Here is a 27,198-nt window from a genome sequence, read left to right on the forward strand (position 1 = left end):
AGACTAGCTAATTTAGAACCAAGTTTACAACCAGCAGAGCTCCAAATTGTTAGAAAGTGACAGATAGAAGAAAGACAAGACTCAAAACAAAGCCTATTATCCCAAGGATCTTCTCTGATGGGAAAAACCAGAAGCGGGTGGGGTCTGACCCTAAGCCCGTCGGACACACCTAAAGCAGCCATCAAGCAGCCCATTATCATTAACACCTCACTAACGAAAAGAGTGGTTTTACCTTTCCTTTCAACCCTCCATTCTTCTCCATTTCTTTAGGCCATGGCATTTTGCAGCAGAAGCTTCTGCTTGGCACTAGAATTAATTCTCCCTGCAGGCTCATTTTTGGTAAAAACCTGTTAGTATGAACACTTGAATTTGACAGACATTTGCACTATTCACTCCTGCAACTCAAGGCACAAGACCTCTCAGAACTCTCTCTCAGAGTAAAATTACTGTTTTTTCTTAATTACACCGGTGGTTGCAACCTCTGACAGAGAAAAGGTTGAACATTTAATTTGGCAAGGTTTAGTGCCAATCTGCATTAGGCCACAATGATTTAACCTCTACCTCCGTGGCACCGTGCCTACATCATTCTCCTAATAGCACATATCCCTGCCCTACATATTTCACTGGGATCCCTATGGCAGCTCTGCCAGAGTGCCCGGGACCAGCAGCTCTCAGAGAGTCACCAGGGACACTGCGACCCTGTCATAGCAACCTGTATTCTTCCTTACCACCAGTACACTATTTCAGATGTCAAAATCAAGACTTTCGTTAATTAGAAGGCTAATTATACTTCTAACTACACCGTACACACCAATATGCTCCTTTGCACAGAGTTGTGGTTTTGAGATGTGCAATCTCATACTCCGAAGTTCAAACAGAGAAAGTATCCAGCAATGCTTTTACTGCTGAAATAACCCCACAAACCCCTCTCCATAACTTCCATGCACGTACACATATGAAAACATAAGCACATAAGTAAAAACATAAGTAGCAATAAAGAAGAGATTTTTTGGTTGGGGATGATGCATTTTGCTCTTTGCACACTGAACTCACTTGAAGTCTTCAATCCAACCCAAACTCATGCAATCTCATCACCTAAGACACCTTATACTCATGTAGGATTATCACAGAGGCAATCTGCATATAACCAGGAGACAATTTCATAAGGCACATGCTGGGTGAGTACATAATTGCTCCTTAAACTATTATTTGTGTACTTATTTTTCTTATAATTATTCATTCGTGATTGCTATTTATTATTAATAAACTATTAATAATGCATTAGTTTTTAATTATTATATCTATTATTTGAGTACCCCACAAACACTGATACATCACTTCCAGCCTCCCAGGGCAGCTGGAAAGTGTTTTCTTTGGCTACAGGCATGGGGTTGAGGCGCTGGAAGACAAAGTGACTTATGGAGGACTCTGGGGAAAATGAGCAAGAGAGCAGTGGATCAACCCAGGACTTTCCACGTGCCCGGCATGTCTGATAACTGTTTCATCCTTCCTCTCATCAACAGGATGAAGCAAAAGTGGCCCTCAAGTATGGCTATAACATCTATAAAACCAATATGGCCATAGGGTCTTTGAAGAGGAACAAGTTTATCTTTTCATTCCCCTTTTTTCTGGCTTAGCAGAGGAGTTAAACATGAAGTCTCGTACTTTGTTTTGCCTGTCATTCAAACAAGCAGTGTGGTTTCAGCCTCTCACCACTGATGCATGACCTTCCAAGCTGCACCAGGAAATGTGAATCCCCTTCTGGAGCGGTGAAACTTGGGTGCATTGCACCACCTCAAGCAGAAGGTTTTCAGCTCCTAACTATGAGCATAGATGCTTAGAGAAAAAAAAAAATCCTCTTATGATGCCAGGTTTTAACTTAAAATGCCTCAATACAGTAAAAAAACAAACAAACAAACAAAACCAATGTAAAATGTGGAGGCATTGTGCCACAATCAGCAAAAAGAAGGGTTTGGCCCCAGAGACAGCAGTAACTTCCTAACACCCTGATGTGGTCCATGAACTGTGCAACCCAGGAATGAACCAAAGTCCACACAGGAAGGCAATCACTGCCAGCAGCCCCCAAAGTGCTTTGGGTGTTTGTTTCTCATGTGGCACCTTCTGCTCTTAACATCTCCTTAGTCGCTATCTCTCGTTTATTAGAGAACAACACTTCCCTATCAGCTACGGTTCCACAAACAAGCCAAGGCCACCGATGAGAGGGAGCTCCCAGGGACCAGGCAGCAAAAAGCCTCGCTTGGCTCATGTTCCTTAAAGCTGGATGATTTAACTCTTCCAGAGTTGTGACTGTAAGAAAGCTATTTGTCAAAAAAAAAAAAAACACCTAACAAAAAAACCAAACCAAAACAAAACAAACCAAAACAACAAGAATAAAACCCTCCACATAAATAGCATTTTATCACAGAGATAAGAGTGTCCCTCTGGACACTGGAGTTCTTGTTGCCAGAGAAGGCGAGGATGCATTGGTGACCTCTGGATGAGGCTCAGCACGGCAGCGATGCCGGGGAGCCCCTGGAGGGGCGGCCAGTCCCTTTGCACCCCCTCAGTGTCCTCACAGACCTTCACACCAGGAAAGGGGAGGAAAGGGGCAGAACCACAAGCTGATGATATCTGTCTGCTTCAAATCATCTCTAAGGCAAAGGGCTGAGAAAAAGGAACTTTCAGCATTTTAAATGGATCATATCAAAGCAGAGCTGCTCACCACGGGCGAAACAAACAAAGTGTGGGACTTCGTGCTTTACTCCTCTGCTAAGAGAGGGGTGAGAAGATAAGCTGGGTGCAGCCAAGTAAGGGCTGGGTTTGAGGAATCACCCGCCCCTTAGCACTGCCAGGGACATCAGCCCCCTGTCCCATTCCAGAGGTTCGAGCCACTCCGTTGTCTCGGCACTGCGAGTCCCCAGCACAGACACACATGGCCGGGCAGTCACTAATCTCCAGCTACCAATGCACTCTCCCCACCCAAACCCTGTGTTTGCTCAAACAAATGCAGCAGCACCTCTAAAACACCTCCCCCACCCCCAGAGCCAGCATCAGGCAGAAAACATAGCCCAGGAGAAGGATCAAACCTGGTCGGGAAGGAGGTGCCCCCATGTCCACTTCTTTACAGACTCTCCAAACAGTCCCTTGCAAACTCCCAGCTCAGCCTGACGTTTGATCTCTGACCAGCATGAGCAAACACCACCGTGCAGAACAAATTGTTCCTTTTCCAAAGTGGAAAGCCAGCCCTCCACGTCTGGGTTCCATCTGGGAGCAATCCTGGAGCCTCAAAAGGACAGTGCCCCACCAGGAGTTGCGGGTTGCAACCTTCACTTGAGTTTAAGAGAGGGCTCTGGCGACCTTCACTCAAATTCGCCTAATGGCATTTCCAGCCACCAACTCCCACCCCATCCCATTCCCTCCTGAGGGTCCCACTCTGATCCAGACACCTGAAGAATTTAGAAGGGGGGGGGTGGGGAGCATCCCTGGGTCTCTCAACCAATCCTGCATTTTGCAGCATTTTACATTTCACCTTGGGAGATGAAAGCAGCCCTGACATCACAACAGCACAAAAGAAACTTCGTGTTTCAGGTCCTCCTGCTTGGAGCTCTCTGTGTCATGATCCAAAAGCAGAAATTACAAAATCCCAACCTAAACCTCTATAAAAGAAATATCAGCAATTCAAATGAGGCTGATTTTCTTTTGTCCTTTTACTCTAGCCACATAAATCAGATAGTGAAAAATAAGACCATGACACAAAAGACCAATCATAAAAATAGCCCTATTAATTTTCCTCTAAACAGTTCAAATAAATAGAGTGTCATTCCTGCATTTTGAGACTATTCAATTACAGAAGGAAAAGAAAAAATGATCCAGCAACACAACGCAGTTATAGCATTTGAACAGCTATGAAACCAGAAAGAAGGAGATTGATTTCTTTTTTTTAAATTAACACTGCATTACCCGCATTGCAGGATGGTCAACACAATTAGCAGGAAGCTTCAAACAAAGAAAAAACCAACATAAAAAAAGGGAAAGTCCCCAAAATATTTAAGAATGCAAACCCCACAGTGTATAGCTTTTCTGAAGCACATTGTGGAGGATCTGAGGTTATTCTGGTGACAACAACTGCTAAATCACATCAGGACACAGCACAGGCAACCATAAACACTTGATTCTATTGTCCTGCCTCACAAGCAATCATTTCCTCATTATCATCACTATTAAAATCCAGTGCTGCCATCATCAGCTGATCAGTTGATCCCTAACGTCCTGCTCTTTTTTTTTGCAGTGTTAATTCATCAGTTTGAAAGTTTTAAGGAAATCTTACCTAGTTGAGTAAATCATTAACTGTACTTCTTAGACATCGTATTCTTCTATCATAAATGTTTCTCACTGAGTTTGCAAACAAACTATCATAAAGAGAGGGAAAAGTGAAAAATTCCCTAAATTTCTACTTTTCGCACCTGGTTTTAGTTTGTCATAACTCATTGAAATATTCAAATTTCAGACTAAAATTTAGCAAATCCAAAAAAAAAAAGAAATTTTGTGCAGTTTTTATTGGTTTTAAACGTGAAAGCCAAAGACCCCCAACTCTCCTCATCCTCTTTCCTTCCCACAAACCTGGCAGGCTCTCCAGGCTGAGCTGTGGTTTTCCTAGGAAGCCTTTCAGTGGAGCTGAGAGAACTGGACTGAGGGAAGTCAGGTGTTCCCCATTCCAATTCAGTCTTTATTGAAAAAGCGTCTCTAAGTGTTCTGATAAAAATTCATTTAATTCGATAGTAACTGGCATTTAATCCGTGCTTCTATATGGCACTTAAAAGTGCTTTTTACTTGCTTCTTTAATACATATATAAAGAGAAAAAGAGATAAAAGTCTTCTTTTAAAAAGTCTTTGATTAAAAATCAGTTATCTATGCACTGAGGGGAAAAATGTATTTATGAAGCATTGATTTTGAGTGTTTCCTTCTAGTCTATTTGCACAGCCTCAGTTGTACCTGGGTGCCATAGTAATTGAAGAAGTCGTCACCATCCCCTGGATGGGAAGAGCCTCAGCAGCAGGTTTGGGGTTGTGAGTGCTCTTTGGGGTACCCAACCAACAGCTCAGCCCCAGAGATGATGGGGGACAAGGGAGCAGTGCATGGCAGTCCCATCCCTTTTGCTGCAGAGGGACCATTCCCACTTCCCGTGCTTGGAAGTCCAAAACCCACTGGGATCTTGGGCTGTCCTGAGAAGCCTGGGACACCCATCCACACGTGCAACGCCCCAGTTCAAACGCAGCGTTTCCAGACCAGAAGAAAAAAGGCAGAAGAAACTTGAGTGACATCAGAAGCAGTTGTAAAATCACCTACCTGCTTCCCAACCCGGCACCACTTCACCAGGGATCCTCCAGAGCATCCTCACGTGCTTCCCGAGGCCCGAGGGACCAAGGCCGCCCGAAGCATCACCAGCCACCCTGCCCGCAGGCAGCCATTCATAAAATCAGAGCCCAACAAAAGACACACACACGGAGACATCCGCACACACCTCTAACCGGAGAAAGACCATCTTACTCACTGCTCTCTCCTTCCCACGCTACCTCAAAACACTCATCTGCTGAAGCAATGCGCTGCTTGGCCGGCAGCCAGCTGGAAGCCAAAAGGGGCTTTTCCTTTCCTGCCGCTCAACCTCATTCAGGCACTTCTTGCTTGTACACAACAGCTATTTATAGCTGCTGGCGAGCACCCAGGCGCAACCCAACCGCAGAGCCCCAGCGGTTCCAAAAAAAAAAAAAAAACAACAACAAAAACAAAAAAAAAAAAAAAAAAAAAAAAAAAAGGAAAGAAAAGAAGAGGAACCCAAAAATAAATTTTAAAAAATATAAAATAATAACAACAGGAAAATAAACTCAAGTGGAGTCGGCTCGTTGCTCTGCTCCCGCAGACCCTGAAGTGGGAGAGCGCGGTGCAAGGGAGAGGGAGAAGCGCGGATGGGCTGATCCGAGTTAAAAATAACCCAGCCAAAAAAGCCACCGCAGGGAAGCGTGACCTTTACTACTACTACAGGAGGGAAGCACGCTGCACCCTGCGCCTGCCTGGGGAGGGAGAGCTGCTCCACAAGGCAGGATTCAAATTAAAATTGGGGGTGGGGGGGAGAAAGGAAGATGGAGAGAGAGAAAAAAAAATATATGCGCCAGGAAAAACAGATACTGAATTTTTAAAAAAAGCAGCTTTTTTCTTCAGAAATGGTTTGTTTTTCTCACCTCCAAAAAGCAAAACTCTCGTTCCTTTGCACACCTCTTTGGAGGGAGTGACTCTGAAATATGGTTTGTTGGGGGAGAGAGTGACTCTGAAATACGGTTTTGTTGGGGGAGAGAGGAAGAACCAGCTTAGTTCCTTGCAGATTTTGATAATAATGATGATCATAATATTAATAAAAATAATAATTACAAACACTGTATAAAACATATAATATAGATGTAATAGATACTATATATATTACAATACATCCTTTATTACTGTTACTGTTGTGGTTCACGTTGTTATTGCTATTATTATTACTACTACTACTACTACTGTTATAACTATTATTTTTGTTTTGGAAGGGAAAGGCAGTAGAGAGGCTGCAGTTTCAGTCCTAGGAAGAGCTGGCCCCAAGAGAAGCTGCAGCAGGGGCTTCACCTGCCTGCACCATCCCTCCAGTGCCAGGTGCTAGCAGTGATGCCACAATAAAACCCATCCCTCAGTCCTCATGGTTTGCACCCATTTTCCTCCCAAATCATGTTTAATCCCAATGGAATGGCACTGCTGCCTGCAATGGAGACTTCAGCTGTTCACATACACCAAAAACATCCTTTGGCCACTCAGCATTGCACTGCCCCCAAATCAATGACCAGAGGAGAGTTTTGTGACCACTACTTTGGCCTCTCCCAGCAAAGTGACTGGAGCTGAGGTTTTCACAAAAACCACAGGGTTTTGGCCCTTTGCTGTGACATCCCTGGAGACAGAACATGCGTCCTATAGAGAACACTCAAAATTTCTTTGATTTTGGGGAAGAGTGGCAGGAACTGGCAATGATGTGTCCTGAGCAAGCATGTGCACATGAGAGCAACTAAACATTATAAATTGGGCATTTAAAAAACACATCACACCTCATAAAGGGTGGAAAATGGGGGAACAACCCCCCCAGGTCAGCAAACATCAGAGACCCCATCCTTCCTTCCCACTCCCCTATTTTTTCTCCCTCAAACGAAAACACTTTGATTTTGCCAAGACAGGTGTTTCAGATACAGCTTGAAAACTAATTAAATCATATCTGCAGCTTGAAAACTAATTAATCCTTTATTCCCTATTATAATAGATAATTACAATGCATGATAGGAAACGACTTGTCAGGTTTTCTGTTCAAAATCCTGGCATTTTATGGAAAATAAAATGGGGGAAATAGGGGGCCTTCCCATTCTTCTGCAGGCCACCAAGGGAGGCTGCTAAAAGGGTGGATTTTTTTTGATATCGAGTAAACAAAAATTAGTTACTGAAATTTGCATGTATGATCAAGGGGCTACTTGTGAGAGTTGAACCTCCATGCAAACAAACAGCGAAGTAAAGCTTCTGTAGTTAGAATAGCAAGCAAGGTAGGGTTCAGCATGTGAGATGGGCAATAGAGATGCTCCTTGCTTCCTCTCCAACACCTTTTCCTCTTCCAGAGTAACACAAAGCCAGTAATCCAGTGCCACCAGGAAGGTGAGAAAACACCCACACTTACTCAACAGCAAAGGCACCCCAGAACCCGCCCCCCCACCAGATTTCTCTTAAAGGCTCTTTACTCCCACAGCGAGGTAAAAAACTATGATTGTGCTGAAAGTTTCTGTAACCCCTTTGTAAAAAAATTAAATTCCCAGTTTTGCTCTGACTTTAAAAAAGGAGAACTGAATGGATCAAAATCTATTTGATCCAAATTCTCAAAACCATAATTCAAGGGATGAGGACTTTGAAGGTATTGATGCACAGACTGTTTATGAAGGGTCTAGGGAAGCAGCAAATAAAAGCAAGTCTATTGCTCTATTGCCAGTATTATTAAAAGGTGCTCCCCAAGACCTGTAAATCCTTAGTAAAAATGTGGATGGGCCCACAAAACCACATTGGACAAAACCAAACAGGCACCAAAAAAACAAAGTGATTCCAAGAGCTGGATAAAAGGTTATGATGTGATTTGCACTCGATAGAAAGTTGCGTGCAACAAAGGCACCATGGATGGCCATTTTCCATCAAAAAACTAAACTAACTCCAGTCTTTTTCTGTGTTTACTTTTGCCTTCTCTTCCACTTGGTTGCTATTCTGCAAAACTTCATGACCTTGATGCAGCTCCATGTTGTCACACACCCCCATTTTGGGGAAAGCACAAAGAACCAAGGGCAAGCAATCCTGCTCATTACTTCTTTTGATTTACATCTTTGTTTCTTTAATTTATTTTAGAAACAGATTTTTCTAAAGTACCTAAAGGTGAGAAGAACCCTCCAAACCCCCCAGCTCCCTACTAAGTCCACATGGGCTTCCTCTCCAAACTTCTACCACTTCCTCCAATCCCCCCAAGCAGCACCGAAAACCAACCACAACCAATCACATAAAATGATCAAAAGTATAAGCAAGGTTGTTTTCTTTCCAAAGAAACTCTCTGCTGCTCAGGAAAACCTCCAGAACCTTGCATAGCTGGCAGCAGGGAGAGGAATGACACAAGCAATTAGCATCACAGACAAAGATCTTCAGCACATTCTGGTGCCAAACTCACTTATCGGAGAGTCCCTAAGCAAGACATCCTTGGGAGCAATCGCCCAGAGATTGATTGAGGCCCTGTACACCCCTAATGAGGTTAATTAAAAGCTGTGTAACCAGCAGGGGGACTAAAGGGTGTGAAAATAACTCAAAAGTGCCATCTCCCCTCTTCCCTTCCCAGGGAAGGTGTTATGCTACCTGGTTTTCCTCTTTCCACAGGAGGATGAACAAAGGTCCTACATCCAACAGCGGTTTTAGACCACACCTCATCCCAGCAAAAAGCATCCCCCACCTCCAAGGCATCCAAACTCCTCCTAAAGCAGCCCTCACCGTGCAAGCCACAGCCTCCCAACTCCAAAAAAGGTCAGTACATCACCCAAATTCACAAACAGTGGTCTGTTGCCGATAGGATGGATATGTAAAAAGATTTGGGGAGGAGGAAGCAGAAAGAAAAGAGGGGAAATAGGTTTTAAATCAACACAATTAATGGGTTTGGTATTTGTTCATATATTAAATTAGTAGACTCTTATGCAATTAAGAATCCTTGATATGAGGATGCCCCATGGCAAGCTTACCCTGCTCCTCCTGCCATTTAAGAGATTGGGATGGAAGGGAGGGAGGGAGGAAATTCCACTATTTTTTGTTAGTTTTTTTATTATTTTGTGCTCAAAGAAGATATTTCCAAAGTTTGCACAACTCGTTAAGATACTAATTTCAAACTAATTCTTTGCATTTATCACTTTCCTTTAGAAAACGGAATTTTAAGTAACTAAGAAGAAACTAATAGCTGTGTATGAAAGAAGAATATCAGAGAGAAATTAAACTCTCCGCCTTATTTTGGCTACACTGATTTATTTTCTATTTTTCACCCCAACGCAAACCAATACTCTTCTAAAAATATTTAGTGAAACCTATAATGGAAAGAAGTGTTTCTTCCAGCATTAAATCATCTGAGGATACTTAAACTGACATTTCATATATATTAGAGCCTATTAAAAAAACCCCTCATCCCTTCATATACTACTGACTTCGTTTTCATTGCTATTGTCAGTATCTCATGGACCTTTCTACCCATGTGACTAAAACCCCTTCCAAAGCCACCGAAGCATAGCTTGGGGGATGGATTTGAAATACAACTGAGGTTATCTCCTAGCTTTGATCACTGGAGCGCAGCTCTCCCTCCAATTTGGTATTGCTTAATCTCCACCACCATCCTAATGCTGTTTTTCACCCAAACACTCATTTCCTACTCTTTCTGTAATTAAGGTTGTAATGGAACAGCCTGGCAGCACTTAATGCTGTTTTTATTAATGCTATAATGACTCGAGTTACACGATATTGGGCCATTTTCATGTTTTTGCAAACGAGGGTAAGGGCTCCCCCCTCTGCTGCAGGGTTTCTTGTCCTCCATATTCCTGTTCAATGGATCATTTAGATTCCAGGGCAACACAGGCATTCCTAAGGAAGGCACAGCCCTGCAGACTTGCCAATTGAACTATAAAGTCTGCGCACAGAGAAAGAATTTTTCAAAACTAATTATATCATAGCCTTCATTTTTTCTGGTGTCCAGTTGTGTCCCAATTAAAGGGTCCTGACTTTCTAAGACAGCACCAGCTCTTTATCCACTGAATATAAACCCCTTTAAATAGATACCTCTATTTTGAAGCCACTGAAGGCACTGACAATATTTGTAAGACACTGACCCAACATCTTGTTGTTATGCTGAGAGCTACTCAGTGGCATGTCTTTTGGTCAGTAGTAACAATATTTTCTTTAAGGAAACTTTGAAGTGGTTTCAGGCAAGTTACAAGACATATTAAAAATGACACGCCATCTGCTTCCCAATGTGATGTTTTGCATTGTGTAACTAAACCAATTTAAGAACTGAAGTCTATTTGACATCTAATTAGTCTGTTTGGTAGCCTGATCACTTGTAGATGTTTTGGAGGGAAAGAAGCACTATAACAATCTTGATCTTTTTTAAAAAAGACAACAATTAAAAATAATTAGTCACAGAACTGCTTTTCCTTCCTAAATATTTTCTTTTTTCCCATTTAGGAATCAAGACATATGTTTCTGCCATGCTACCCTCTATTTCTGGTTGAATGTAAATCTAACCATGCTTTTTTGGGTACCACAATCACAGAGCTTTACCAGAGCCTTGGGAAAGGAAAAGGAACATTCCCTGGGTTGCAGAATCGAAGGATCAATCATCAACACCCAACACCACATGGCACTGTGCCAGGTCATGCCTTTGCTTGCTCAAGTTAATGGTATTCCCCAGGAAATGCGTGGTCACCTCAGGAGTGATTTATCCTGGCAGGGGAGGACTAGGGGATAGAAGTGGTAGGCGCAATCCAAACAGAAACAAAACAGCTCCTACCAGAGCATTTAAAATTCAAAGCCTACCCTCCAGCTTCCAGACTGCTGCAGCTTCCTCACTGGCTACTCCAGCACAAGGGGGAAGACTGCAGATAGTAAAATATCAAAGCAGGCCAAACTCAAAATCAGAACCTGCTGCGGTCTGCGCACCACGGATGGGGATGTTCAGGTTCACCTACCCACTGGGAAGGCACAGAGAGAAATAATTGAAGAGCATTGTGCTCGGGACAGCCTGTGTGGTGGTCATACCAAGGAGAAATGACTGTTTTTCACAAATGAGTGGATGATGGACAGGGAAGGGCACACAGCTTCTCCAGAAGTGTTTCAAATATGCCTTGTAGAAATCAAAGAAGACAGTTTGCAGTGCTGCAGACCCACTGCATGCTCCAAATGTGGACGCACGCCAGAAGACCAGTGAGAAAATTTGATTCCAGCATCAGCCATGAACAACAGCATTGCAGAAGCACAATGCATTGCTCCACATACCATCCCTCCAGAAAAAGTCCAGTGGTTCTAACCCATGACATTTGTGTCAGGTACATTCACACCCTGATGGACCAGCTGGGGAAGTTAATGGCAACATCTCAAGCCTTTCCCAGGAGCAGCCACGTCCATCCTACCTCGTCTTTGGAGACAACCCCATCTCCAGCAGTCTCTGCCCATAACCCACAACTGCTGCAAGCCCCAAACCTGCTTGGAGCTATTTTGGATAGGGGGGGAAGATACATGAGTGAGAGTTATGATTAGGTAAGGGTAACAGTTGGAGGGAGGGTCAGATCAGGTCATTCCCAGAGGATGTTGTTCCTGGAACAACAGCTGTGTAACCTTCATCACCTCCTACAATGAAATATGACCACTCTTCTGGCCTGTCTTGTTTTCCAAGTTTTATTTTCTATTGTTCTGTACTAAGCAACTGCCTGCCGTTATCAGCACTGTCCTGGAGCCACTTGTTTTCCTGTTACCTTCAGGAATGGCTGAAAACTCCAGTTTTTCAGCCATTCCTGGACAGGCATTTGGAAGATGTGATGAGTTTGGTAGTCTGATCTAATTACCGCCTTGCTGAAACAAGTCAGAAAGAGAAGAAAGAAGTGGGGAAAAAAAAGACCATTTCAGCTAGTTAAACATGCTGCTACCCAAAAAAAGGAGTTGGAAGGAGACGGGGGGAATTTGCTAACTTTCACTGAGCAGCAGAGCAGGGCTGCTTTCAATGTGCCATATTGACTTACCGCTGCTGGAGGCACAATAAAGGCAGCCCTTGGAGTCAATGCGGGCTCCCGCGGCTCTGTGTAAACTCCGCTTAAAATGTATTTCAAGGAACTTGATCTATTGACATGGCAACTGTGAAAACTTGAGGCCATTTGAAATTTAAATAGCATTTCCACCCCTCAGTAAATGCCAGCCGCGGGGTGGGCCCCACGGCCCTTGTGTGGAAAATGCTTTCACTGGAAGACATCTCCCCCAACAGAATGCCTCCAGACACAACTGCTCTCCTCAAAAGCAGCCAGCACAACTGATTGGGACCCCTTTTTGATGCAAATTCATATTATTCTGTTGGGGAACAGCAGGTGTTCAGCCATGCTTTCCTTTAGAAAAATTAGGACCATGCTTGCTCCCCCCTCCTTCTTGCACTTGGTTCCCGGTTAGCTTCGATGGCTCTCACCCTCGGCACACACTTGGGTGCCTCCTGGGCTGGGAAATACAAATCAGCACTACTGAGGAATGGGGCAGTGTGTCCTACAAATCAGTAAACATCACCTTTATTAAACACGACAAATGCTCGCCAAAGAGTGCTCTGAGTCTTCCTGCTGTGGTGAGCACACCTCCTCTTTTCAATGGCATGGCCATTGAGACCCAGTGTGACACAATGTGAGGTTAAAATACAGGAGAAGCATTTCACAATCAATATTTTGTTTGACTTATGGAGCTGGGCTATCAGGCACCTTACCAGCAACCGTGCCCCATAAGTAACTTACTCCAGCTTTAGGAAGGAAATAACTCCTTGCTGAGTATCACAATGTCATTGTGGTCCATATAAGAGATACGTGAAATTGCCTGCCCACAGTCAGCACAAAGTAACCCCAGGAAGGTGCCAGGGGATGGTTAAGTTGTGGAATTTTGTGTGTCACTCAATGAAAAAGCCTGTATTAAAGTAGTATCAAAAGGTCTGAAACAGCACGAAGCTCTCACAGTGGTAGGAACCATCAAAAAAATGTGTTGATGCTTGGAGACATCTGGTGGGCCTGGCAATACTGGGTAAATGCTTGGACTCAATGATCTTGAAGGTGTTTTCCAGCCTTAATGATTCTATGATTCTGTGAAGGGTTCCTGCCCTTCCCCCCTCTCTGCTCTGCCACCTTGTCATTTGCAACTTAATTTGAGAAGAAACAATAGAAAGGGAGAGCAATAGAGATAAGAACAGAAATCCACAAGACACATAGATAATGTGATTTTATACAGGCACCACCTAAAATTCTTTGGGTTTGGAAAGTTCCCTTATCATCATCCTGTGGAATTTTATCTCCAGGATTCTCTGAATTATCTAAGTAAATCTAAAGGGCCTTTTTCCTGGAACAGTGTGAATACCAACCCTCTGTAGAATCCCTGGAGTCTTAAAGAACAATTAGAAGGAAGAAGCAGCATCTTCATGGACCCATTTAAGGAGCACTGAAAGAGCTGCTGTGGACACCCACAGCAAAGCCAGACAACTGGATGATTAAGGCCGGCATGGTCCACGTGAGGACCAAAGCACCACATCACCTAAGTGACTGGGGATGGAACTTGAAGGAGAAGGAAAAGGAGTTTAAAAACAGATTGTGTTATGCTGGGGATGGAGGACATGTTGGAGGGGAAAAGGAAAGACTGGGGGATGTTCAAAGAAGTGAGGGATGGCTGGAGTGTTCGTGGGTGGAGAAGAAAGGCCAAAGGAACAGAAGCCAGGAGCCTTGACATCAGAGAGTATATACCACTTGTCCATCACTACAACTTACTTTAAAAACTAAAAATTAAGAAAAAACAGTAGAAAGGGTGGAAATTTATGCCTGACATCTTCTACTCAAACTTCAACTCAAACCTGCTATTTGCAGTTGAAGGCGCCTATTAAAAAAGATACACAACCAATATTTCATCTGGCCACTTAGAAAATACTGTCACTTCTGTCCTCTTCAGTAATAAAAAAGGAGAAGAGTGACAAACCAAAGTGAATTTATTTCAGCTCTTCAAAGTCAAAACAAATCATGAAACCTGTGGGAATATTAGGCTAACTTAAAATTTCTAATTTGAGACCCGTTTATTTAAGCACAATGTTAAGATAGACATCTGAAGTTATGAAATCACAAGACACATCCAGCAAATTTGCCACTTTTTATTGCCAATAATGATCACTGTCTCTATTACAGGCTCCAGTTAGGACTCTATTATGCTGGGCTCTTTATAAAATACAATCCACACCATTAAAAACCTACCTGGCTCTCTTACAGCGGTTGGATGACACAAAGAAGAATAGCTAATAAAGATCTGAAAGAAGGTTTGAAAGTCTTCTCTATATTCCTTTTTACAGAATATTTTAATCAAACAGACCAATACTCAGTGGTTATAGCTGCAATGCTTTTTTTATATCTTTATACATTTATATATATAGACATACACATGCACATATAGATATATATAAATTTTTCCTTCATTTGTAAAAAGCTCGGGCAAGTCCTCTTTGGAACAGCTTGATGTAAATAGACAAGCAGAGCTCACAGAAGCAGTCCCATCAGTTTAGCAGAGATGTAGAACACAGGCTGAGGAATTCATCCACCAAGAGCTGCTCACAGCACTAGCACTGAAGTGGCAATCAAATGTTCAGTAGTGAAAGCTAAGGTGCTTTTCCTTTCTTCTCAGCCATAGAGACATAGAGCAAAAGCAGGAACATGCTGATGCAAACTAACTAGTTTTAGACTGTATCAAACTTTCAGCTCTTATTTTCCACCAAGAAATCAATGTTCATTCCTCCACAACTCCACTTGAAACTATTCTTAATGCCTCAAGACCCATCTCTGTAATGGCACAATATTTCTCAAATGAGGGAAAAAAGGCAAAAAACTAAGTAAAAAAAAATTGAGCACATACAAAGATTTATGCTGCTAATAAATACTTTTCAAGATGAATGGATAAACAACATTTTCAGGAGCACCCTGGTCTGCCAGGAGCATGGCTTCTCCTGTGACCAGCATGCATGGAAAGGATGCAGGAAGAAATCCAGATTGCCAGAGAGAAACCTGGGAAATAAATGCAATATTGAAAGAAGAGGTTTTACAACAAATGCAAAAAAACGTGGGAAAGATACTTGTGTTCCCATCATTTCATATGCCTGGCTAAATATCCGTTAACAAATTAAAAGAGACACGCTGAATCAAAGTCAATGTCAAAGCACAATGCCTGACATTTGTTCTTCAAAAATTAGTTATTGGCAGCATCTAAAATGCACTGTCACACCAGAAGTACAGCCATATAATTCACTTTTTAGCTGCTCAGAAAGAAGGATAACAAAAATGTATTGGCCAGTCACACCATGGTTCGTATTAGCAACACTCCCAACATCTGAAGTTGCTTCATTCTGCCTTTGGCAGAAGTTTGGAGTTTCATTCTTGAAGTTGTATAATAGATACTTTTGATTTGTGACTGAATGGAAGATTATAATCAACCTTGGGACATTCACTCACTCATGGAATAAAGCCGCTCATTCCACTATAAATATTTATAATTTTCCCCACATTTGTTAGTATAATTAAAGAGAATGAAATTCAATGCAACAGTTGGGGGAGGGAGGGAAGTAAAACCTGTTATTTACAGTGTCCTCTGAAATTAAATGTATAGACATTAATTGCTTATTACACACACTGTTACTCAACTAGCACCACACAGGGAAAACTGAGCCAAAGCGAAGAGTCTGCTGCTTAGAAACACCCTGCAATAATCTGTCCCAACCGGTCATTCAGACAAGAACAGGCACAGGGCATCTTGTTCACTTCCGTCGGTGCCAGCAGCGAATCCAAGATGCCGCGGCAGCAGGGCGGTGTCGTTTTACACCGCAGCACCCCCGTGAGTGACTGCGCCGTGTCAGGTGCCACCAGCCCGATTTAGGAGTGTTTTATACCGCTGCATCCCAAGATAAATTCAGCTGGCCCTGTTATCTCTATATGTGAACTACCTAGGAGCACCTGGCAGGAATACAAGGGCATAGAGGTAGGGAAGTGCAGGTTGTTCCAGCCCCATATTTGCTGCTGTTCCTCTTGGAGGAACAGAAGAAAAAGAAACAAAAAAATGCACCCATCACCTGGGTACTAAATTTGTGAAGGTAAACAAGCACCTCGCCACAAGCTCAGAAATTCAAAGTTTGCACTGCAGTCCCCAAGGAGAAGCTCCGGTTTTCAAAAGGGTCAAATATTTTCACTTAGAGGTTTTTAAAGCTTCTTTCAGCAAGAGGAAGGGAGATTTTATTCTGGTTCCATCGCCTATTCATTCCTTCTTTAATAATACATGGTTCTGTTAAAAAGGGCAGAGCACTATTTTTAGACTATCCCATAACATATAAGAAAGCATTAGCTAGGGGATTTTTTTTAAGCCTGGTACTGCAAAGGTTTGGGAGTCTGGAAAAATGGGGCACAGGTAGGAGTTGGTCTCAGGTTGGAGGGAAAGATTGGCAGTTTAGGTGAGGAAACACGGAAAATGTGTCTAGCTTTCTTCAACTCTTCTCAAACCTGAGATGTGCCGACAGAAAAGGAGGGAGAGAAAGAAAGAAAACAAACCCACTGAAGTGTTATTGCTTGGAAACCACCTTAATGAAAGCCACTGCAGAGTGTAAGCTACTGAACATACCCTGACAGGGAAAACAGGCAAAGAAAATCCACATAGCCACTTCTACCTGCCCTCTGCTACAGAAATAGCTGGATAATAACAATTTCACAGCCCAAGACGTTTGCAGGATCCAACGCCTCTCTGAACCTAAAGACAGAAGGAAACCCTTCTGGAAGCATCAGCTTTGAGGCAGGAAGATCCTTCTTTACTACTGCTGCAAAGGACAAAGAGCTTATAGGAATTAAGGGATGTCTTAGTCCCTTCTCAGTGAAATACTGGTTCTTCTTATTTGCCTTGTTATAAATAGGCTTAGATTTCTTTTCTTTCTCTCCTCTCTTTTCAACACAGGAACACAGTGCAGAGAGAGTCTCTAAGGGATGATGCCTATGAAGAAAATAAAAAAAGGGGAGGAAGGGGAAAAAGAAGAGATGGGGGAAAAAAGGGGGGGAAAGGAAAAAAAATTAAAAGTGAAAAAAAAAGCATTTTTGCCTTTTGGCAGTGAAACTGAGCTCCTGCCTCAGGATTTGATAAGCAATGCTGACTTTAAAGCCCTGACTCTGGGCACAAATGCAGGGCATTCAGACACCAGGCTCTACAGCAGGATCACATCCAAAACAATACATGTGGAAAAGGTCATTGATCCAACCTTTACTCATTAAATACTTCCCAGAGCCCAGCATAGTTTGCTTACGAGATATAATGGCATCTCTCAAAAATGTGTGACACCTGAGCCTTAAAGCAGATCTCTGAACCCAAAGAATAAATGCCGAGCCAGAGGCAGCTACTTATGCCAAGGGACATTCTGCTCATATAAACCCAAATGCATTTTAAACCTGCTCTGTTGGATAACTGTGTCCATCCAGCACTCCAGGCCTACCTGGATGTATTCTTGTGCCATCACAGGGAATGTCGCTTGTTTCTCAACCACAAAAAACAGTGAGAAGCTAAAAAACAGTCACAGAATGGTTCGGGTGGAGATGATCTCAGCTTTAGGAATCCCAATGGCAAATGGGTAAATCAAACAAGGAAAGAAAAAACAAACCAAAACCTACCCAAGCCTAAAACTTGAATTACTGTTCTCTAGCCCCAATATCTAAAAAAACCACCAACCTACTCTGCACAGTTCACACAGCCAAGCTGTCATGGGATTTGTATCCTAATCCCACCTTTATTCTTTTCAGGCCATTCATTATTTTTTAAAGAAATCTGAGTTCAATTGGCCCAGGCTTTATAAAGCATGAGGAGAAGGTTATCACTCTCTTCCAGCAAAACCAGGAAGTGACCCAACCATGTGCTACCTCTTTGGACCAGCAAAGGTTCATGGCTGAGCATCCTGCCCTGTCAGCTGGAGCATTTGGAGGCGTCGATGCAGTGCAGTGGCTCTTCCAAGAGCTTACACATGTATTTTCTGAGCCTCCAGCCCAGAAAAGCACTTCTTTATGTTGCAACACCAGTATGTACTCCTGCTGCAGTCAGCCTAAACTGGAGTCCAGCTAACCACCCGAACCCCACCAAATTCATCCATGAGAGTGACAGTCAGGGGCAGGGGCTCAGCTTTCTGGATTTTACTATATCCTCTGATCCCTCCTGCAATGCCAGCTGTTGCAGCACAGGGACGGGAACAGCCCCCCATTAATCACAGAGAACATATTCTTCTGCCATGAGAAGCTACTCTGAGATGAAGAAAACACCACTGTGACAGTCTTCACCTGCTAAAGAGCAGGAAGAGCTCTGTCCTCTCCCCCTTCTCTCAGAGCAGCAAGATTTCCGTACCGTAGATCCGCTTAAGAGCCACCACTGCTCCTCACCCCTGGGGAGACTTAGAGAGCCTCAGCAGGAATACGTGCAGAATCCTCATCAGCTGATCAAAAGCTTTGCTTACTACCACCCCTTACGTAACCAGCAGCATCCTAATTATCCAGCTAAACGTAATGAATTCAACTCGCCTTGGCTTCACACACTTTCACTAGATACAAATTAGGGCACCGGGAGACTCATCCCATAGCACTTTAGTGAAAACTAGAGAGTTTGGGGAGGTGGAAATGCTGGGTGAAACCATCCAGGTCTGCAACTGAAACGTTAACCTAGATCAGGCCCAGCAAAACCTGAGTATTCCCAGAGGAAAGTCCCATTTACTGCTTGGGGTGGGGTTTTCCAGTGCTTTTCGCTCAGCCAGAGATGGAGAAGCAAGATAACAGCTGCAGCAGAGGAGTAGATGGATCTTTTTTTTATTGGTCCAGTTCCCTATTGCACTGTAAGTAATCTCTGCTTTCATCAGCAAGAATGCTTGCAATGACTGCAGAATGTAACCCAAATTTTCTCTGTTGGGTCCCTCTACCCTGACTTAACATCTATATTAAGCCTATTTTCTACCCTCGGTTTTCAGCTTTGGTTGTTGTGTTGGGTTTTTTTTTTAACTGAAGCTCACTGTACTCCATCTGAGCCTTGCACGTAATGAAGTAAACAGCACCACAATGCATTCCTCAGCACAAGCTGAAGCACTAAATAGCTGCCTGGAGTCTGAGGCCAAAGCAGCTGGGTGTTGGATTACAAACGCAAAACAAATGCCAAGGCATGGCCGTAATATGTGCGATACATTGATGACCTACTGTGCTTAAATAACTCCTTGGAAAGCAGACCGGCCACTCAAATTGGGTTTTTACACCTGAGAGAGAGAACAAGATTTGTGCTGATAATGAAGATTTGAAAAATAAGAGGGAAAATTTTAGCAGGTATAAAAATCACCCTGGTGAGCGGGGGCAGGGGAAAATTCAGCCCAGCGCGGTCGGCACGCTGGGAGGGACAGCATTTCAATGCTTCTGAAACATTTCCAAAGGGTGAAATCCCTCCCCACCAACGCCAGGAGCAAGGCTCTCACTCAACACAGCCAGGCAGAGGATTTCCGAGGCCGATCACAGCAATTTGAGCCCCCTCAGATCCTTGTTTTCCTGCCTAGAGCAGAGCAGTGCTTTCCAAACCACGTGGAGTCCCCAGCAAAAATCCCCAGCCACAGGGCACATGGCATTTTGAAGCACAGTGTATCAGCACACCACAATCCCAAGTACACCCAAGTAAAGCACTCCTGGGAGTTTGTTGAGTGCCTTTGGGTTCCAGACAAGGTATGCAGGGTCTCTGACCCCATGAACAGCAGGATGAAATCGGGTGTTTTCATTCAAACCGCAAAATAAATTAAGATAGAGCCACTAAAGAGCAAAATTTCCCCAAATTTGTATTTTTATCACAAGGTAACAATTGCATTATAGCCCTACCCCTCTGAAATCATCAGAAAGGCAAAACAGGGGCGTTCTCACCACAGTTAAGCGAGGTCCTGGGAGGTCACCTAACCACGTCACCATGAACACTATGTGTCTAGCAAACCTCACAGCACAGCAAGGAGGATGCAGTTTCTTGCCTTCCCACCACAACACTCCTATTTGGGTGCTGTCACAGCTCCCCCTCACCTGGTCTTCCCCAAAATCAGAGCTTAGCCTAGTTTAAAGCTGTTGTTTAAAGCCACATGATATTGGACCACAAGCAACACTTCAAAACCTTAATTTGGTGCTGCAGAGTCAGCTGTGGGAGTCTGCACCGTACAGCTGCCACTCTGCAACAAGAAATGAGCTGCCAACATTCCCAGTATCCCACTTTTGCTAAAGTGCATCAAAATGGAAGCAAGTCTTTGGCCAAGACTGCAAGGAGCTGTAGCACTTCCAAGGTTTTCTGTGGAGTGACAGAGGGGCTAGCATCCACCTCCTCTTTTGCTTTTAAATGCTATGTTCGGTGCAGACAGGAACATCTCAATCTGCAAAGACTATTTCAAAGTGGTTCTAAGGAGTCAAAACTTCTTTAGTAATTCAGCAGCAGATGGGATGTAACCAGCAGCATTTCCCCAGATCTGTATCCTTCTTGGTCAACTGGTTGGAGCAAGTCACAGACTCTTGAATACAACACTTGAAAGCGTTTGGAAATTTTTCCTTTAGGAGACTGTGGAAAAGGTCCCCCTTATGTTCAAATATCATAGAAATCCTAGAATGCTTTGGGTTGGAAGGGACCATAAAGATCACCTGCTTCCAGTCCCCCTGCCATGGGCAGGGACACCTTCCACTAGATCAGGGTGCTCAAAGCCCCATCCAACCTGGCCTTCTCTGGGCAACATGTTCCAGTGCCTCATCACCCTCACAATGAAGAATTTCTGCCCAATATCCAACCTAGACCTACTTACTTCCATTTTGAAACCATTCCCTCTTGTCCTATCATTACATGTTCTCGTAAAAAGACCCTTTCCACATTTCTCGTAGGCCACCTTCAGATACTGAAGGTCATGCCAGAGCCTTCTCCAGGCTGAACAACCCCAGCTCTCTCAGAAGTTCCTCAAAGGAGATGTGTTCCATCCCTTTAATTGTGGCCCTATCTAAACTGCTAAATATCCCTGAGAGCATGGCACTGAAGCTGGATTCATTCAGTACATCACCCCAGCCAGTGGTGGCAAGGCAGACTTTGCTGCTCCTGGACAGAGTGGCTGCCTCCAGCTGTCCTGGGTGGGTACCTGACAGCAGACAACAAGCAAGAGCAGCAAGAAAACAAGAACAAAATTCCTATCTGTGTGTGCCGGATTGAAAACCTGATGGATTAAGAGGCGACTCAGACTGGGAGGGAGAAACATTTAAGGAGTCAAAAAGGACATATGCTTCACAAACCAGAACTTGGCTCTCTCCATTTTGCTCAATGATAATATTCTTCCCGGTGAAAGATGGGAGGTGCTGCTGGGAGCATTTTTGACAATGCATCCAAGAGAAGAGTAACTTAGAAACCTCTGTGGCTGCCCTGTGCTCAGTCCCCATCCAGCCCACCACCCCTGCCCCAGATGCTCGGGCAGGGAGGGAGGATGACGAGCTCTCAATGCACAACCAGTGCCCTCAGTTAAAGGGTTCAGGTAGACTCTTGGGAAGGCAGAAAAGCTCTGAGAAACTGGATTGGGCCTGAGAGCAATAGACTGAGGCAGATGTGGAGAGACCACCAGGGGAAACAGAGATGTTCACAAGTGCCAAACTGGATTAGGATCAGGGCAAGTGTACTTGTCCCCAGTGGACCCCTCCTGCTCCCTGCTGGATGTTCTGCTGAGTTCTCTCAATTACTGCAAACTTTTCCTCTAGTCCCTCTGCTACTGGGTCACCAGTTGAGTGCAGCAGAGGAAGAGTCACCTCATCAGGGGGGTGGAAAAACAAGGAAAACTCTGCTATAAGAGGAAAAGCAGCTCTCTCCACTCTGTCCCCTCACATGTGCCATTGTCTCAGGTCACCAACTGCCTGGTGGAGGCACAGGAACCATCCACCACAAAGGAAACCACTGCCCTTTCACGCTGCAGACTTACAGCCCTCTCCCGGTGCTGACACAGCTCAAATTTTAATTAAAAAGTGCAGGATTGTGCTTGTAGCAGATTAAATGGGGGGGGAGGGGTGGTAAACCGCTATGGCAAAATACTATTTCTTTTTTTGGGACCCACTGTGTGTGAAACCCTGGCTGGTTTTGCCAACAGCTGGTCCACAACCTGCACAGTATTTCCAGAAGTGTTTCCAGTCCAATCTACTCAATTTAGCTAGAATAACTCACTCATTTCATAACGGCAGCTGGAGAGGTTTGAGCACTGCTGCTTTTAAAGAGGAGAAAATGTCTGGATGATTTTTAGGAATGCAAACAAAACCAAAAAGAAGAAGAAAAAAAAAAAAGATGCAAATCTTGATTCAGCTGTGATTTCACATTAGATGGCACTCTCAAACACAATTCTACCAGGACAGCAGCAGCTTTTCCACACAGGGATTTTTACTCAAAGCAGTTCCTTCTTAGATGGAAAATCCTGACTGCCTCTCCAAAATATGCACTAGTGCCTGGAAACAAGGGGTACGGGAGACCCACCATGGGCACCCTCCAAATGCATGCAAGCCCCCTTGCTCCCCTGGGATGAATCCCCTGAGGATCCCCAGATCTCCTTCACCTTCCTGCCGCTCCCCACATCACACCAACTGCACGTCCCCACACCCCTTTGGTCCATCCTGATGTCCATCTGGGGTGGGATGGCTGTGCAGATGTCCCTCAGGCCACAGTGGTGCCTTGGAGAGCAGCTCCCATCCCACAGCCTGGCTGGTGGCCCGTAGACAACACGGAGCCAATGTCTGGATTACAGTGTGGTTTAAAGGGCACCCAGCGGGGTATCAGGGAGATGAGTGCTGGGACAAGGAGAATCAGGAATGTTGGACGAGATGCAACTGTAGAAGGGGGTGTGGGCAGAAAGTGTAACAGCAGAGCACCCGGCTGGCTTGGGGCTGCAGAGCTCCCCTCCCTACATGCTGTGGGACAGGGACCACCACATCTTTCTTCTGGCTCTTCCCATTCTTGGGCTGCACCCAGCAGAGAGCCCAATGAGAAACGCAACCCCAGCCCAGCACACTGCTGCACCAATATGGGGTATAGATGGGACAGAGGAGCAGCCAGCTCACCAGCCAGCTGTTGGGTTTTGGGAAATGGGATGAACTGAGAAGTTGCTGCCTTTCCTCCTGGAGACACCACACGTGCCAAGGAAAACTGAGAAAAACACGATCTTTCAGCAACTTCTGCTCCCAACGACAGGCATTTCATTGCCTCAAACATCCCTGCAGCAGCTGCAGCTGTTCTGCCAGTCCAAGCACCAGGAGCTGGAATAAGGGCAGGGCATGCAATGGCTCCCACGCCAAGGCGGGACCGCCCATATCTGTTGGCTGCTGATGGCACAATCCAAACTGTACAGTCGTGGAAAGCTGGATGGCAGGCCCAAGAAACCCTCACCCTGGCACAAAGTCAACAGAAAGTATCACAGTGCCTCAAAGCCAACACTGTTACACAAAGACCAAAAAAAAGCAAGCAGAGCAGCAGTTGGAAAGTCCTACCCAGGCTTATAAATACTAGACCCCACTGAAAAGAAAAACATTACAGTATGGAGAGGTGCTTTATTTTCTGTAACCTCTGGCTGAATGCTTCCTGGGGGAGGGACTGCACCTGCTGGAGCGCAGGCAGGATGCACTGGTAACTCCTTCCTCTCAGAAGCACACTGCAAACTTGCAGCTCCTCCACAATGGAGGGCTAAAAAGGGAGCAAGAATCTACTGCCTCCACTTACAAGCAGGGAACATGCACCATATCAGCCATAAAAGCAGAAGGATCATTAAGGAGACTTCTGTTTGACAGAATGGATGCACAAGTTTTGGTACACATCTGCATCCCAACATGCACCAAGTGAGGCACCAAACATGTCAAGGACCCAACCAAACTTAGGAAACTCATGGAAGAATAATAAGTCCTCACCACAGAGTGAAAAACCCCTCATTTTATACAGTTGTAATTCAACCTGAAGATTAATACACTGTAAGGATCTAAAGCAACTCTGAACCAGCCCCGCCATTTCCATTACAAACCTCCTCTTTTCAAATAAGCAAAATGTCAGATGGCATCAGGTCAGCCTCAAATGGGATTTCTCTTCCCCTGCTCTGACTGCGAGCCACTTACCCAGCTTACCTTGAAGGACATGTGGTACAGATCAGCTGAGGTGAAGCCTGGAAGGACACAGGTTACATTATTCCCTTCGCAGATGGAAGGTTTGCACATACAGTGACCTCCGTGTTTTGCAGAAAAGATGATTTTTTACTTGAAAAATATTTATGTCAGCCACCACAACCACTTGAGGAGGAGAGGTTGCAATGTGCTCTGGCAGACAAGAAACAAGAAACCGCTGCTGGGTTTTGGAGCAATATCCCTGTTCCAGAAATTCTCCACGGCTGGGTTTTGTCTTTTCTTGGACAACACTGGGGCAAAATTTCCAAAGTTTGTACTTTTACTGACAAATGAAGGGAATTAGTTCATCAGTCACTTCCAGAAAATCTATCTCTTGCACCAAAATCTGACCTTTGTCAGTCCCAGCATCCAGGCCTGGCTAAATGCCAGCACAGCTCACAGGAGGGTTGAGCCTCATGCCTTTACAGAGAAGGAAATAGCACGAAAAATTTAGGTAGCTACATCTCATTAAAAGATATCCGCCTGAGACACTTACATAAACTTCAAGCTGTTTTTTCCCCCTGCATTTCCTGAATACCAGGGATTTCCAAATATGCTCTGGTACCCACAAATGCCCCACTGCCCATGCACGTTCTCAGCTACACATCTGACAAGAAACATCAACATCTCCATGAGAAATTCAAAGGGGCATCAGTGCTGAGAATGCTCGGAAACACCTCCCTGTTACTTCATAATTGCTAATTCACATCCCAGGGAACCTGAAATAACACCCTCTGTGTGTGCCACCACCTTCTTCCACCCCCATCCATGTGCCCGAGTTCCCCTTGTAGAGCCCCAGGAAATGAAAGCCAGCATTTCAACAGGAAGGGTTGAGCAGAAGGATAATCAGACATGTAGAAGATGCAGACACTGTAAAATAACAGAATCATAGAATAGTTTGGGTTGGAAGGGACCTTAAAAATCATGTAGCTCCAGCCTCCCTGCCTTCCACTAAACCAGGTTGCTCTAAATCACATCCAGCCTGGCGTTGAACACTTCCAGGGATGGGGCATTCACAGCTTCTCTGGACTGCTGTGCCAGTGTCTTACCACCCTCACAGTAAAGAATTTGTTCCTAACATCTAATCTAACTCTCCCCTCTTTCAGTTTAAAGCCATTAGCCCTTGTCCTATCACTCCATGCCCTCCCCAGAAGTCCCTCTCCAGCTCTCTTGCAGCCCCCTAAGGTACCATAAGGTCGCACAGGGTCCTTCTCTTTTCCAGGCTGAACAAATCCAGTTCTCTCAGCCTTTCCTCACAGGAGAAGTGTTCCATCCCTCAACGTTAAGTGCTCCATCCATCAATGTTAAGTCACGTGAGATCAAGATCCGGAGGCAGAAGAGGACAAACAAAAAATAATGGGAGCACTGACAGGCCGCCTTGTCTCTCTTCCTGCAAATCTTCCCGTTACTCCACTCCTTCCTCTCTAAATCGTGTTAATGCTCCCTGTTCCCCTTCCTTCTCTTCCCTGGGAACTGGACCCTCTAAAGCTCCAAACCTGTGATAATTAAACCAAACAAAACCAGCCAAACAGAAACACAAACAAAAACCAACACTTCCTCCCCCTGCCTGGCAAAAAACCCCAACAAACAACAAAACAAAGAAAAACATCCTCCATAAAACTATTTCTCTTGTACCTTATCTCTTTAAACAAACTTTGTATGCCACTAAACTGCAGTATTATTTTAAACACTTATTTTCTGGTGCTAGATCAGCTTTGAAAACAGAAAGGAACTGCTGCTTTTCCTTTTCAGGTTCATCTATGGTAAATAAATACCAGAAAGCCAGAGAAACAGGTCATTCCAAGCTATTAGGGTTTTCTTGCTTTGTTTTGGTTTTGGGGCTTTTTTATAAGTGCCATTGAAGAAGAAACATCTAAACAAAACCATTACATTCATGATGCTGACCAGGACACTTTAAGCCAGTGAAACCTCAATAAATATTTTTACAATGAAGCCTGCAAGAAGAGATAATACTTCAGACATTTATTGGACTTTTATTTCTCTATAAATGTATCATGAAAGTTGAAAACACAGAATTATTATTTCCATTCCAGCTTTGAAAAAATTAGGGAAGAAAGGAAAAAAGATGCCAGAACATTTACTAAGAGGAGGCTTTCATGGAAGACCTCTCTCAGGAGCTCCCATCAACTCATTCTTGCTGCTTCTTTGAAGCCACATCAACAACGATAATTTAACTTACAGTCCAAATAAAAAGACATTTCCAAAGATGTGAGGGGAGGAAGAAGGGGTTTAGTAGGGCGTTCCCAGTTTAATTCAGTCCAGCTACCTACTGCCTGTTTGGGATCTAACTCCTGACAGCTCATCCTCCACCAAACAACAGAGCTGCAGCAGATAACTGTGTCCCAGATACCCAGGGGATGGAGGAGGGACGAGTGTCACACAAGAGAACCCTGTGACGTCTTTAAATTGCAGCCAAAATGGATCGAATCACAGCGGGCACTGCAAAAAATTGTGGCAAACATAGTCCTGCTGGGAACAGGAGATGAGCCCAGGACAGGGGATGCTCCAGCCAGAGGGTTTGATTCCCCTCCAGGGCTCTTGGAAGACAAGGAGCAGGAAAAGAAATAAGCATAAAGCATTGCAAGCATCCACCCCCAAACATCTACTTAGAGATAGATAAATAAAAAG

The 27,198-nt window shown here is 44.2% G+C and overlaps 1 protein-coding gene across 2 annotated transcripts in view; it reads right to left on the bottom strand.

Annotated features, from left to right (window-relative positions):
* Window positions 1-27,198, bottom strand: part of ACVR2B (activin A receptor type 2B) — a 104,769-nt gene that overhangs the window by 61,623 nt on the left and 15,948 nt on the right. The window contains exon 1 of one of the 2 annotated variants that reach the window (XM_019283246.3): window positions 3,087-3,152. The exons of the other annotated variant lie outside the window; for it this stretch is intronic. Within the exon in view, the coding sequence (XP_019138791.2) occupies window positions 3,087-3,111 (25 nt within the window). The 5' untranslated portion in view covers window positions 3,112-3,152. Of the gene's footprint in view, window positions 1-3,086; window positions 3,153-27,198 lie in introns of those variants that run through there. 2 annotated transcript variants of the gene reach the window in all.

The sequence above is a fragment of the Corvus cornix genome, chromosome 2 (genome assembly GCF_000738735.6).
Source record: "Corvus cornix cornix isolate S_Up_H32 chromosome 2, ASM73873v5, whole genome shotgun sequence".
NCBI classification, from domain to species: Eukaryota; Metazoa; Chordata; class Aves; order Passeriformes; family Corvidae; genus Corvus; species Corvus cornix.